Source organism: Argiope bruennichi, chromosome 7 (assembly GCF_947563725.1).
Source record: "Argiope bruennichi chromosome 7, qqArgBrue1.1, whole genome shotgun sequence".
In the NCBI taxonomy this organism is placed as follows: Eukaryota; Metazoa; Arthropoda; class Arachnida; order Araneae; family Araneidae; genus Argiope; species Argiope bruennichi.
In genome coordinates this window covers 17,821,305-17,835,575 of record NC_079157.1, presented here as the reverse complement: position 1 = coordinate 17,835,575, position 14,271 = coordinate 17,821,305, and the positions used below count along the sequence as shown (strand labels likewise).

General features: G+C 33.5%; 2 protein-coding genes across 2 annotated transcripts; both read left to right on the top strand.

Annotated features, from left to right (window-relative positions):
* Positions 1-32: 32 nt before the first annotated feature.
* Positions 33-2,045, top strand: LOC129975300 (zinc finger protein 84-like; the record flags this gene model as incomplete). The annotated part of the gene is made up of 3 exons (XM_056088355.1): positions 33-49; positions 83-314; positions 567-2,045. Coding segments are annotated over 3 exons (582 nt in total), but the record flags the coding sequence as incomplete, so codon positions are not given.
* A 5,388-nt stretch (positions 2,046-7,433) lies between these two features.
* LOC129975299 (zinc finger CCHC domain-containing protein 10-like) lies at positions 7,434-7,937 on the top strand. Its single transcript, XM_056088353.1, has one exon. The coding sequence runs from the start codon at positions 7,434-7,436 to the stop codon at positions 7,935-7,937; it is 504 nt and encodes a 167-aa protein (XP_055944328.1).
* Positions 7,938-14,271: the final 6,334 nt, after the last annotated feature.

The window sequence follows — 14,271 nt, the reverse complement described above, 5'->3', positions numbered from 1 at the left end:
AACGAGGAAGTTTGAAGGCACACTTAAGGACGCATACGAAAGAGAAACCGTATGTTTGTGAGGTTTGCAGTAAAGCGTTTTCTCACAAAAATAGTTTAAAGATACATTTACTGTCGCATACGAAAGAGAAACCGTATGTTTGTGAGATTTGCAATAAAGCGTTTTCTCAAAAATTTAATTTAAAGCAACATTTACTGACGCATACGAAAGAGAAACCGTATGTTTGTGAGATTTGCAGTAAAACGTTTTCTGGAAGCGGAAATTTGAAGAAACATTTAAGGACTCATACGAAAGAGAAACCGTATGTTTGTGAGGTTTGCAGTAAAGCGTTTTCTGAACGAGGAGGTTTGAAGGTACACTTAAGGACGCATACGAAAGAGAAATCGTATGTTTGTGAGGTTTGCAGTAAAGCGTTTTCTCACAAAAATAGTTTAAAGATACATTTACTGTCGCATACGAAAGAGAAACCGTATGTTTGTGAGATTTGCAGTAAAACGTTTTCTGGAAGCGAACATTTCAAGAAACATTTAAGCACTCATACGAAAGAGGAACCGTATGTTTGTGAGGTTTGCAGTAAAACGTTTTCTCAACGAGGAAGTTTGAAGGCACACTTAAGGACGCATACGAAAGAGAAACCGTATGTTTGTGAGGTTTGCAGTAAAGCGTTTACTGAACGAGGAAGTTTGAAGGCACACTTAAGGACGCATTCGAAAGAGAAACCGTATGTTTGTGAGATATGCAATAAATCGTTTTCTGTACGAGGAAGTTTGAAGACACACTTTAGGACGCATACGAAAGAGAAACCGTATGTTTGTGAGATTTGCAATAAAGCTTTTTCTGAAAGAAGACGTTTGAAGGCACATTTACTGAAGCATACAAAAGAGAAACCGCACCTTTGAAATGTATGCAATAAAACTTTTTGTTGTGGAAACATTTTATAGAAATATTTTCTGACGGATGCGAAAGAAAAACCTCTGTGTGTAATAAAGCATTTACTGCAAAAGTAAATTTGCAGTTCCATTTACCGACCCATTCAAAAGAGTGGCTCTGTGCTTATGATGTTTGTAATAAAGTGTTTTCTGGCCAAAATATTGTAAGGAGATATTCATTCACGCATAAAAAAGAAAATCCCCATGCTTGTAAAATGCACAACAAAATGTTTTCTCTGCGAGGAAATATGAAATTGCTTTTATAGGTTCATACGAAATAAAAATGTGAGCAATAAAGCATTTTCTAAATCAACCACATTTACTAACGCATGCAAGAAAACCCCGCATGTTTGCGATGTATGCCAGAAAAAATTTTCTCTCCGAAATATTTACCAAAATACTTACTGACGCATAGTATTGAGTAACCGCATCTCTGCAAGATGTACACTTAAGAGTTTTTTTTTTTTTTTCTGTTAGAGAATTTGAAGTTGCATTTACTGACACATACGAAAGAAAAAATCTTATATATGTGTGTGGATTTTGTCCATAATATTTAATTCAATGACGGTGTTAAAAAAAAATAACATTTTTATTTAAAGGGAACGTTAAGAAGATGTTGTTTGCTAGTTAATGAAATACATATATAAATCTCAGAAAAAAGAAAGTTGGCTCGTGCATCGCATGATTCATTTGCTTGCACGGGAACGAAGCTTAAACTGCGACGTCATCTTGGGAAAGCAGGATCACCACAATACTTCCATGAACTCTATGAGTACCCCTCTATTAGTACAGCAGGCACTAGAATGAAAGCTAACGAGGGGCAATCTGGTCCTCGATAGTTCTCATTTCTGTGGTACTAATCGACGGCCAGATCTTTGTTACATAGAATTCGGAGAGAAGTCAGGAGTCAACGGAGAAGGTTAAGGTACTGATTGCTTTCAAGATGGAATTGCAGCTGATGGGGGCGATATGATTGGTGCAGATGATTGATGAAAATTTTCCGATGAACACGTGCTTGACACGATCAATGCTGATCGTAGATTCCTTGCCGTTCTCCTCAATTGTGAAGGTTTTATCAGTATGTCTGAGTACACAGTAAGGGCCTTCATGCGATGCTTGCAGGGGGTTCTTAATTGCGTCGTCGCGCATGAACACATGAGTGCAAGACTCTGAAGATGTAGCTGACGCAGGTTTGAGTTGCTCCATCACAGTTCGTAAATTTTGTAAAAACCTATGAGTTTCGACGTTACGTGACGAGATCTCAAAAATTCCTCAGATAGTTTCAGGGATGTGCTGCAGATCCTCCTTTAATGCTGTTCTGATTCCGATTAGTGGAATGGATTCAATCCATTTCTCGGGTGCGTGCCATCTGAGACTTTGTTTTAAACAACGATCAAATCGCTCGATTTATTATTTATCGCAATTATTTGCAACGAAGCTCGAGATCGAAGTAAAATTAAAAAAGAAATCTATTTGCATATATTAAAAAGGAATTATGTATATGACTTTTTTTTTTGAAGATTTTCTGTAATCATTATTGATGACGAGTTTAATGAAGCATGCATAACACCGCTTCATACCCCTGCAGCTATAACCTACTGATTATTATTTAAACAGTGTAATGAGCATGAAATGGGAGAAACAGCAAAAGACGCTCCTGTTCTATCCATCGCTGTGACTTTCATCCAAATTGTTCGACGCCTGACATTTATTGATTAAAATTTGGTAAGGTGATTTTAATATTGGATAAAAGAAATAGCCGAGAGCAAGAAACTGATTGAAATGGGAAATGGCTTTGCCTTATGAAGCAATCTATCAAGAAGACTTTCAGTTTGTTTATGATTATTAAACTCAGAAAAAATAATACTAATAAAATTATTAACAAAAAAGGCTGCTAGAAATGAGGACGGAAATGAAAAGAAAAAAAAAAGAATAGGACAAAAAAAATACAAATACAAATAAATGCTATGTGCAAACACGAAAATAATAGAAAATCAATATATATATGTATAATACTACTCTTGGAAATAGCGTTCTTTAAATCTGAACAGATCTTGATTTTCTTCGAGATGACGAATGATTCTCTCTATTTTCATCCTGGATCCTTGGGAAGAGGCAACACTACGAAACCAAACGAAACCAAATTCGTTCTAGTTCAGACCGTTGCTTGGTCATTTGAAAAAGGGAAGTCAGGATACATTCTGTTGGATAGTGGATTGGAGTGGCATCGAGATTTCCGCAAGGGCAGAATGCATTTAGGATCAGATTAAAGCGGGGAAGATATGAGGGGAACGGCCCATGGAATGTAAAGAAAAGAATATCTTCCCTTTTCCATTCACTTTATTGAAGAGAGACTTTGGAGAGAATATTGAATGTAGATCGTCCCGTATCTCCGTCTTCCCAATCCTTTTGCCATTCTTTCGTCATTTTCTGCTTGAAGAACGATTTTAGGAAGCATTTTGGTTACCTAGTGTGTCATTGTTCCATGTTTGATTCCACGGCTTCCTTCGCCAATCTGTCGGCTTCTTCATTTCCCTCATACCCACCGGGGCTTTAATACAGGAAACTTTCATTTCTCTTGGATTGGATTAGATTTTTGCAAATGGCCCTCGCAACTGTATTTTGGTTTTGGGGGCTAGCTGCCGCTTGTATTATGACTTGGTGGTCAACTAATATTGTGAAGTGCTGTGGAATAAGCATACAAATAAATCAAAATCATGCGTTTGGGAAGTTTTTTGTGTAGCTTTTTCTAATGACGTAGATTTGAGATGTCATTTATTGACTTTCTCAGTCTACACTTGGCTTGGCTTTAGTTTTTACTAGTTTTAGTTATATTAACGTCCCGTTTTAAAGCAACACTGGGGCTATTTTTGGGCGGACCTAGTAATTTTGAACCGCGGTCAGATGACTAGGACGACACCTGAGCTGGCATCCCCTCTCCACACCATACCAGCAGAAGGGCGTTTTGCCTGGACGGATTTTACGTGCACGAGATCAGTTTGCACGACGGTTCTTCGGTGGAATCGGGTCTCGAACCTGAAACCCTCCGCTTCCAAAGCAGAGACCTTCCCACCAGGTCACCGCGGGTCAAACTTGGTGTGGCAGTTTAGACTGGTTTGAATTCGCACGAAAGAAAAAAGAACCATATGATTTTCATGCAAATAGTATATATATATATATATATATTACACAAATTTAGGAAACATTTACTGACACATCAAAAAGGGAAATAATATTTATGAAGGTAATAAAGTACTTGATTTACACATCTGATGATGTTTCTACTTATGCTTGCCTACAACTTTGACGTATTCTGTGAAGCTTTACCTCAGAGGCCCGTTTCAGGAAGCATTTAACAATAAATGTAAAAAGTGAACTAAACGAGTGTGAATTTTATGTTGAATTATTTTCTCTAATTCTTAGAAATTTATACTGAGAAATTGAAAGGAGAATCATTGTGAATTTAACATCTTTTAAAAAAATTTCCGTAAAAAAAAAAATAATTACATCTTTACTGACACATACGAAAGGAAAACATCGAATGTGATATTTATCCTAACGTTTTTTTGTAAAGAATGATTTGATGAAAATGGGCTATTTTTATATTAAATGTGTAGCATTTAATATAAAAATAGCATTTAATATAATTATTATTATTAAAATGAAAAACTTTCAAATCTTTTTTCCTTTCCTGTGTCTTTTTAGTTGGAATTTAAAATAAAAATTTCTGAATATGTATAATCAATATATACGTTGACATAATCATAAGGCAAATTTGAAGAGCGAATTGCTTATTATTTTTTTTCATTCATTGTAAAATGGTTCTTTAAACTAAATATTTGCAGTAACAGTAGTGTTTTAAATATAGAATTTTCTAGTCAGTTAATTTTGATTTTAAATCTAATATTCCTATTTAATCATCATACAGGGTGGTTATAATTTAAGTAACCCTATTCTTAGAACCTGCAAAAATGTTTGCTTAAAGTGTAGGAATATACAATATTAATATCAAAACACTGGATAATTCCAGAATAAACTAATCCAATGTGGCAGGTATTGGTACAATGATCAAAAATGAACTGTCTACCTTACTTCTAATACTATCTTTATCTACTACCACTACCTAACTTCGCATTATACTTTTGAAGAAAAATATATTATTTTATTTTTAAGTCCCTAGACATCCAATTGTTTCTATCTAATAATATCATTAATTCTGAGAAAGGAAGTTGTGAAGCAATTTGGCTGATTTTATATCTAAATTTTAAATGTTGAGTAATATATATATATATATATATATATATATATATATATATATATATATATATATATATATATATATATATATATATAACATTATTTGTTGTAAAGCAGGATGCAGTTTTGAAGACAGTAAAGATACTTTTTAAATTCTTTTTAATCCATCGGGAAAGCATAATTATTTACAAGCAGAAACGCGGACAAGACGTCCGCCACAGTGCAGTACAAAAGCCGAAGTGGGGAAGAAGGGCCGAAATAAATTATCCCTCGCCTTATATAAACTTAGATTTTGATAGGGAAAATATTTCTTCATAGTGCTAATATATTAATAAGATTCTGATAGGGATTTCTGACGCATGTCAATCACATGTAAAGGTAACACAGTGATCTTTTAAAAAGAATGTGCTTACTGGACATTTTTTACCCCTTCACGCCGAGTGTGTGAAAGTATTGGCTTTTAGCCGATTCAGCAATTTTATAAAGCTTCTCTTGAATTAATTAAGTAGAGAAAGTGGAATTGGATCATGAAATAAGAGAATATTTTAGAATGAAGTTACTATGGGCTAAATTAAGACAAAATCTTGGAAATTAATTAAATTGAAATTAAAAGTTTAAAATATCATTACATTTTTCACCCCACCGCAAGAGGTGAAAGTATGCTGGGGCCCTCGACACACAGCCTTACCTTACAGTGGTGGTCAGGTAAGAAACTAAAATTTAAAAGCATATTAAAAGTGATACCAAAGTTTCCCTTACCTTCACATTCATCATTTTACATTAGAAATATAAAAAGAATTATATTTATGAAAAATATTATATAAAAACCTTAATAATCAACAGTAATAAAAAAATATTAAAAATGGAATGATATGGTACACACATGTATTCTGACTATTTTTCTGCCTGAACTCAGCTGTTGAATTTAATTTCGAGAGGATTGTCAAAGATATATTATTCTTAAATGTTAAGAAATTATAATATCAATATTATTATGATTTTACCCAACTGAAATATCAGTATAATAATTATTTTAAGTAAAGTATTTTAACTGTAAATAAAAACACAAGATTCAAAACTTCAGGTAAAAAACTTGGATATGAAAATAATACTTGCAAAATTGAAATATTTCATATTAAACAATTGGAACTGAAACCATAAATATAAGATTCAAAAATATGTAATGAAATTCTTGGAAATGAAAATAATACTTGTAAAATTGAATGGTTTCATATAAAACTTTACAAACTTTGTAAATAAATGTGAAGTTCATATATTTCAAATAAATCATTTGGAAATGATAATAATAATTGCAAAATTCAAAAATATCAAACAAAACACTTGTGAATAAATGTAACAGACACAAGACTCAAAATACTCATATCGCACACCTAGATCTAAAGGGAGCTAACTCAAAAATCTTAATTTTTGAGTTATGCACACCATCAAATTTCTTATTTCAATACCTACCGACTAATAAAAGAGATTTAAAAATGATCTTCACTATTCGACGCTAGATAGCGACAAATGCCCCTTTTGTTGAACTAGCCAGCCTCGCTCTCACTCCACCGCAACAGGACATCTCTAGTTGCAATCAGTATACAAGCGGAGCGCACTTGCCTGTCGTAAACAAATTGTAGTTATTTTGAGTTGTACCCGTGTTGTCGAAATTTGAAGCAGTATTTTTTTGAGTTCTCGCCATTTTGATGGTCTGTGCTGAGTAAATTAATGCAACATTCTGAGTTGAACCAGTATTGCTGGCAGGGTGAGTAAAGTTTTTATTTTTATTTAGAATTCTTGCCGTATTGTTGAAACATTTTTGAATTTATAGTTGAGTCTGTTTTGTTGAGTCATTTTTGAAACTCTTATATTTCTTTAAAAAAACGAGTTAAATTTACCTTTTTGGCGATTGGAGTCTTTTCATTTGAATATAATTTTATTTTCATTCTACCAATTACATAGTTTGTTCCTTTTTTACTGATTAATTTTTGAGTTAGATATCTTTAGATGAGCTCCACCAAGTCTAATTTTACAACATCGCTAATGAGATCGAAAACGTTATATTGATGGCTTTTTAAATTTATTTGACGCACAGGATCCTACAATTTAGTGAAATAAACATTTTCTATTTCAGACAAACACTGAAACGTGGATGGTTTTTAATAAATATAGTATTAGAAAGGGGGAAAAGGCAATATCACTCCTATCATATTTACTCAACGTGCAACTCTGGAAGATGACTTGGAGATGTCATCAAGTAGTGATGAAGTCTCATCTACAGAAACTCATGCCGCTTTATCCGTGGTTGATAACTCTATTCCGAGCACGTTTAAACAACAAAAGACTGGTGAATCAAACTACTTTATTTCACCAATCCGAAGCGATGAAAGTGATATTGAAGACTCCGATGAAGATCCTAATTTTCGATTGGTTCATAAAAGTAAGACCCCATCCAATGTCGTACCTTCTATTGCATCGTTAACGTCGTCCAGCACTAGCAGTAGCAGCTCGAATTCATCGAAATCTAATAGTTCGTTGGACACTGAAGATGATAGTGAGCAAGTAGACCCTCAAAATGTTACGGTTGCTGGAACTAATTCCCAAATGCCCGAGGAGAGAGAAGAAAGGAGTAGAAAGAGAATACATAAACCAGCGAAGTGGAAATCGAAAGTTGCAAAAGTGAAGAGATTCTCGCAAAGCCTACCAGTCTTTCTCGAAATCGAAGAAACAAGTGCCACAGAGAAAAGTTGAACCGCCCTGTGGAGAAAAAAGTCGGCTAAAATGCAAAGATAAGATCGATGAAATGGGACAACAGCTATTTGATGCATTTTGGGGACTCGGCAATCTTGAAGGACAGAGATAATTTGTAGTACGAGACTATAGCAACAAATAAAACCTAAATATCGATACTCAAGCACACAAGATTTTAGAGCAGTTAACACCGCCTTTTATTTTGAAGTTAATGGATCCAAAATTAGAGTATGCAAGCCCTTTTTCAAATCCACTCTTGACTTGAGCTATAAAGCGATAAAAACAGCACTTTCCAAGAAAACGGAATCAGGAGTTATTCAAGCCGATTTGAGAGGCAAACACGTCCAATTATTGACTCACAAATTAAACAGAGCGTTATAGATTTTATAAATTCTATTCCAAGGATTGAATCTCACTACTTGAGAGCTCAAACAACAAGAGAATTTATTTCAAGTGATAAATAATTGGCCGATATCTGCAGAGATTATAAAAAAATATCTACTTAAAGTTAAAAATCAAGATTATCTTAATAGATTATTGTCATGCCCATAGTACACAACGATACTCAAAACTTTCTTCAAATAAGTACAAAAACAGTTTTATAGCTATGGTTGGTTGACCTCAGAATTCTGAGTGTTTTTGAGTTTTAACAGAGTCCTGAGTATCGTTCTGTAATAATGACATTATTAAAATCTAATACTAAGAATTAACAGAGAAAGGTCATACTTAAATATAAATCAAATGTGATTTTTTATGTGCATTTAAAATTGTTTTTTATAGAACGTCAGGTTCCTATATTTTTTATGCTGCGTTAAAATTTATAAGAAACTTTTATTTCTTAGTATTACTTTTATAATTAAATGGGACATAAGAGACTGTCATTAATTAATTTTTATAGTATTATTAATAACAAATATTGATTGATTTCAGTATTTCTAGTGTTTTCTTGCTAATTTATCTTCCAATATATCCCTACTGCTGGTCCACAGACCGCTCTATGAATTGGACTAATTATAAATAATACAAAATGCTATTACATTTTAAATTTATGTTGCCTTTTCAAAAGAAAGCCAACTAAAAACTAAATTCACCAACAAGGGCTCAACTAAAAATAATGAAACAAATATACATACATTATAAAGCAATAGGGAAATAACTATAAAAATCTAATTTTCAGTCCCAAAACATGATTAAAACACAAGATTCCTACAATATCTTTCTTCTAGCTGCATATATAAAGCATAAATCAATACAGAAAACTCCTGCAGTGCACAGGGACACAGTAATCAGTTTTTCGTCTTTTCTGAAAAAAGTGCTTTTTTGAGTTAATACCTGTTTAGATCTAGGTGTGCGATATGAGATTTGAAATTAAAAAAAAATGTAATATAAAAAATATTTGTATTTTGTAAAAAACAAGTATTTGGACACAGTGATAATAGAGGGCAGCTCAATAACTGTCAGAGGTGCAAAAATTTCCCCTGAGGTATTCACTACATTTGTCTAACTATCATGTGCCATTAATTATTAAGTATATAAGAATCTTGGTATGTTACTTTTTTCGTACACAAGGTTTGTATGCATAATTTTTAAATAATAAATTAGAAAAAATTTTAAAACTCAATATTTTAAACTATAACTCATGATATTTTGAATAATAATACAAAAAGATTATTTGCAATTGTATTATAATAGAAAAATGCAATTTAAAATCAAATCAAAAGTACAGAATATAAATTTCGAATTTCACTCGTTGAGTCAGCTGATGGATGATTTTTTTTTTAAACTGATCACTTTTTGAAGAATAATCACTTTTTAATTAATCACAAAAGACAGTTTGAGCACTGGACTGGCACTGTAGAGTAAACGGAAGGAGATCATTGTATTTTGGTGAAAATGTAAAACACAAGCGATATTTTGAGAAACTGGATGAAACATGGCAGAGGTTGAAATTATTCAGCACAGGTAAGGAGCCAGAAATTTTTTATGATGACAAGGAGCCCCAACTCCTTGAAGATATAAGGAGCACGCCCATGACGAAATGAAGCACAAACACAAGGGCATTAAGCAGCTGTGTCGGATGAAGTCACAGGTTATGGAAAGCACGGGATTCAACGGGAACAGTACTGGACCCTGGACTACGGTTTGCGTAAAATGATGTGGCCGGAGGCAGTCGAAGGAGACGGCGGTGAAAGAGCTTCGCCACGGAAACACAGGAGACGGCTGGCCGGAACGAAGATCGTTGGAGAACAGCTATTGCATGATTCATTTTCATTTCACGCGGATTTAATTTTAATTCTTTCAGTTCATTTGACAGTTTTTCATAGGCAACTATCCTGTCGACTCTTTAATATGTAAGCAATTTCGAATTCTGTCAACTCTTTAATGTGTAACATTATTTTTTGTGAAGCAGGATGCAGTTTTGAAGACAGTAAAGATACTTTTTATTTTTTAAATTCTTTTTAATCCATCGGGAAAGCATAATTATTTACAAGCAGAAACGCGGACAAGACGTCCGCCACAGCGCAGTACAAAAGCCGAAGTGGGGAAAAGGGGCGAAATAAATTATCCCTCGCCTTATATAACCTTAGATTTTGATAGGGAAAATATTTCTTCATAGTGCTAATATATTAATAAGATTCTGATAGGGATTTCTGACGCATGTCAATCACATGTAAAGGTAACACAGTGATCTTTTAAAAAGAATGTGCTTACTGGACATTTTTTACCCCTTCACGCCGAGTGTGTGAAAGTATTGGTGTTTAGCCGATTCAGCAATTTTATAAAGCTCCTCTTGAATTAATTAAGTAGAGAAAGTGGAATTGGATCACGAAATAAGAGAATATTTTAGAATGAAGTTACTATGGGCTAAATTAAGATAAAATCTTGGAAATTAATTAAATTGAAATTAAAAGTTTAAAATATCATTACACACACATATATATATATATATATATATATATATATATATATATATATATATATATATATATATATATATATATATATATATATATATATATATATATATATTATTTTTATTTAATTTTCTCATTGTATATATTCTTATATATTGGAACTTATATTTTTTATTTAAGATTTTTATAAATACATAAACAATAATGATTTGACCATTATATTTGTTTGAATTAGATGCAATATAAAGTTAAATAGCATAATCAGTTACAATATATAAAATTATTATGTAAAATTTTAAATCAATTAATATCAATGAAATGTGGAATTAAAAGTATACATTTTAAGCAATATATATATATATATATATATATATGTAGAGACGTGTTAACTGGCTCGAAAAACAGACCTCTACTAATTGGATTATGTGTCAATTCAAATATCTCTCACTGGCCCTAGGGTAAAGCCCGGTTGAGATTAATGCTTAGAGATGGCTCCTATTACAAGAATCACTCACTAATTTAACATAAACGTATTTAATGAACTGGACGAACGGCTGGGCCGCTTCGATGATCGCTATTACAGTACTGAATACAGTTTTAATGGCGGGAATCAGATAGCTTCTTATTGGCTGCTGAGTGATGACGCGAGCGCCGCCAGGATTTCGCTCCGTGCACCACAATCGGACGTCCTGATGAACTTGACTTCCTCGTCAATCTGAGAAAGAATCTGAAAAACTCAAAAAAGAAAATTTTAGATTTTTGCAAAGCAGGAAAAAAAGAAAAAAAAGTAGGTGCTTTATGCAGTTGTAAACCAAGGCTCTCATATAATCTGCTGCTGTAGAGGTATAGTTGAAGCCTTCGTGGATTTCCCCTTTCTCCACTAAATACCTCTCGTGTGGCTTCTTCGCTGTGATGCGATAGGGACCATGTATTTTCGGGCGAAGCTTCAAACCACTGCCGAATTGGGTCCTCTGTATGGCCACTAAGTCACCTGGATTATATTGAGTAGCTTTCTTTCGGTGCTTGTTGTACGCTCTTTTATTTTCTTCTGGAAGGCGCAAAATGTTCTGTCGCGCTTCTTCACGAATGTTCTCGCGGCTGTCGATGACCAATTGTTCATATTCTTCCTGTAGGATTTCGAGAATTTTCTGGACATTTTTATGCCTCATTTGCACACCTATCATGAGTTCGAAAGGAGTAAATTTTGTACTTCGTGGAGCAGTAGAGTTAAATACACGTTGCACTGCTTGAACATGAGCGTACCATTTCGTGGGATCATTGATGGAAAGTTTGGCAAGCAGGGAGATAAGAGTTCCATGAACCCTTTCCACCTATCCATTTCCTCGAGGTATTGCTGTGGTAATTTGAATGTGATTAATATTTTGATTCGCGCAATAATTTGTGAATTCCTTGGAGGTAAATGCGGAACCTTTATCCGTGATGATGCGAATGGGATTTCCGAACACTGCTTCCTGCAATTGCAGTTTCGTAATTGCATCATTTGCAGTGACACCTTTAACAAGATATAACCAAACAAACTTTGAGAATGCATCTATTATAGTGAGAATATGATTTTAATTTTTATTGGTTGACACTAAGGGTCTAATAAAGTCAGCATGGTAAGTACTTAGAGGAAACTTTTCCTTCGGAATCGGATGTAAGAACCCTTCAGATTTACCACGCTTTCGGTTGACTAGGATGCATTCGACATAGTTCTGTATTACCGATTCAATACTTTTTTGCATATTCGGGAAAAAAATAGTCACGTTCGATAATGTCTTTAGTTTTCTCCACGGCGAAGTGCCCTTTTGAATGCGCGTTCTTAATTATTTCGTGTTTTATTAGTTCAGGTATTGCAAGCAAACGACGGTTGTCCTGACATTTATACAAAATGTTATTTTGTACCACGAAATCAACTTGGTTGTTATCTTTACATAGTTCTTTCAATTATTTTATGTTCTCATCTGACATCTTGCCACTTGCACTCCTGCTGTTAAATCATCACAAAGTGCAGTCATGACTGTTGGGTATCTACTAAGTGAATCAACGTGACGCATTTGACTGCCCAAGCGATCTCATAATCAAAATCTTCGAGGAATAAAACCCAACGCGCTATTTTAGGAATTAATTCTTTTTTAGTAATAGTCTGTTTGAACGCAGAGCAGTCAGTGAAAATTTTAATTTTTGTTCATAAAATGTAAGTACGGAATTTTGTTAATGCTTTAATTACAGCTAAAACTTCTAGTTCATAGCTCGATCAATTTTCTTCCTGAGGTGTTGTTTTTTTACTCATATAAGCTATGGGATGTAAATTATCATCGTCGTCAGCTTGAAGAAGGATTCCACCGTAACCTAATTTGGAAGCATCTGTATGTAGCTCCAGTTTGGAACCTGGTTGGTACAGATGTAAAACTGGATCTTGCGATAACGCTCTTTTAAGGGTCTCAAACGCTTTTATTTGAGAGGGACCGAATTCAAATGTTACATCATTTCGAAGTAAATCGCTTAGAGGTCTAGCTATTAAAGCATAATCTTTAATATATTTCTGAAAATATCCCGTTAAACCCAAGAAACTTCGGATTTTTCATTACGTGGTTGAGAAAAATTTAGTACTGCTGAAGTTTTTTCAGTTGATGGCCTAATTTGTCCATTTTCGATGACTTCACCAAGAAAGTTAATTTTTTCTTTCAGAAACTGACATTATTTTAGATTTAACTGTAGGTCAAATTCAGAGGCTATGTGTAAGACGCGTTCCAATTTTTGAATACCTTCAGAAATGGTTTGAGAGGGGATGATAATATCATCCAAGTAAACAATTAAAGTTCCGCCATGCATTAATTCTTGAAAAATTACTTGAATGTAATGTTGAAACATAGCAGGTGCATTCGTATGTCCGAAACAACATTTTTTAAACTGAAACAATCCTTCATGGCTAATAAAAGCCGTTTACTTTCTGCAGCCTGGAGTCAAATCAGTATGAAAGTAAAAATTTTTGAGATCTAATGTGGAGAAAATTTTGCCTGATTGTAACTTATCAAAAATATTTTCTATATTTGATAGAGGAAATTTATCTTTTATTTTTTTATTTTTTTTATTTTTGTTGTTGTTCAAAGAACGGAAATCAATACACAGTCTGAGTTCGCGATTTTTACGTTTCACTATGACAATTGGAGACGCATAATTAGAATAGCTTTTTTCAGTGATACTCTGGGCAAGTCATTCCTCAAATTTGTTTTGTAACTTGTTGTTTTCTATGGGAGCAAGTCTACGAACTGGTGTAGTCACAGAGATGTTATCAGTTAAAATAATAGACATTTGCAAATTTGTAGTACGGATTTTATTTGGAGAGTAATTTGAAATTAAATTAATTACATGATCTTTCATATTTTTATCAGATAAATACCCTATATCAAAATCAT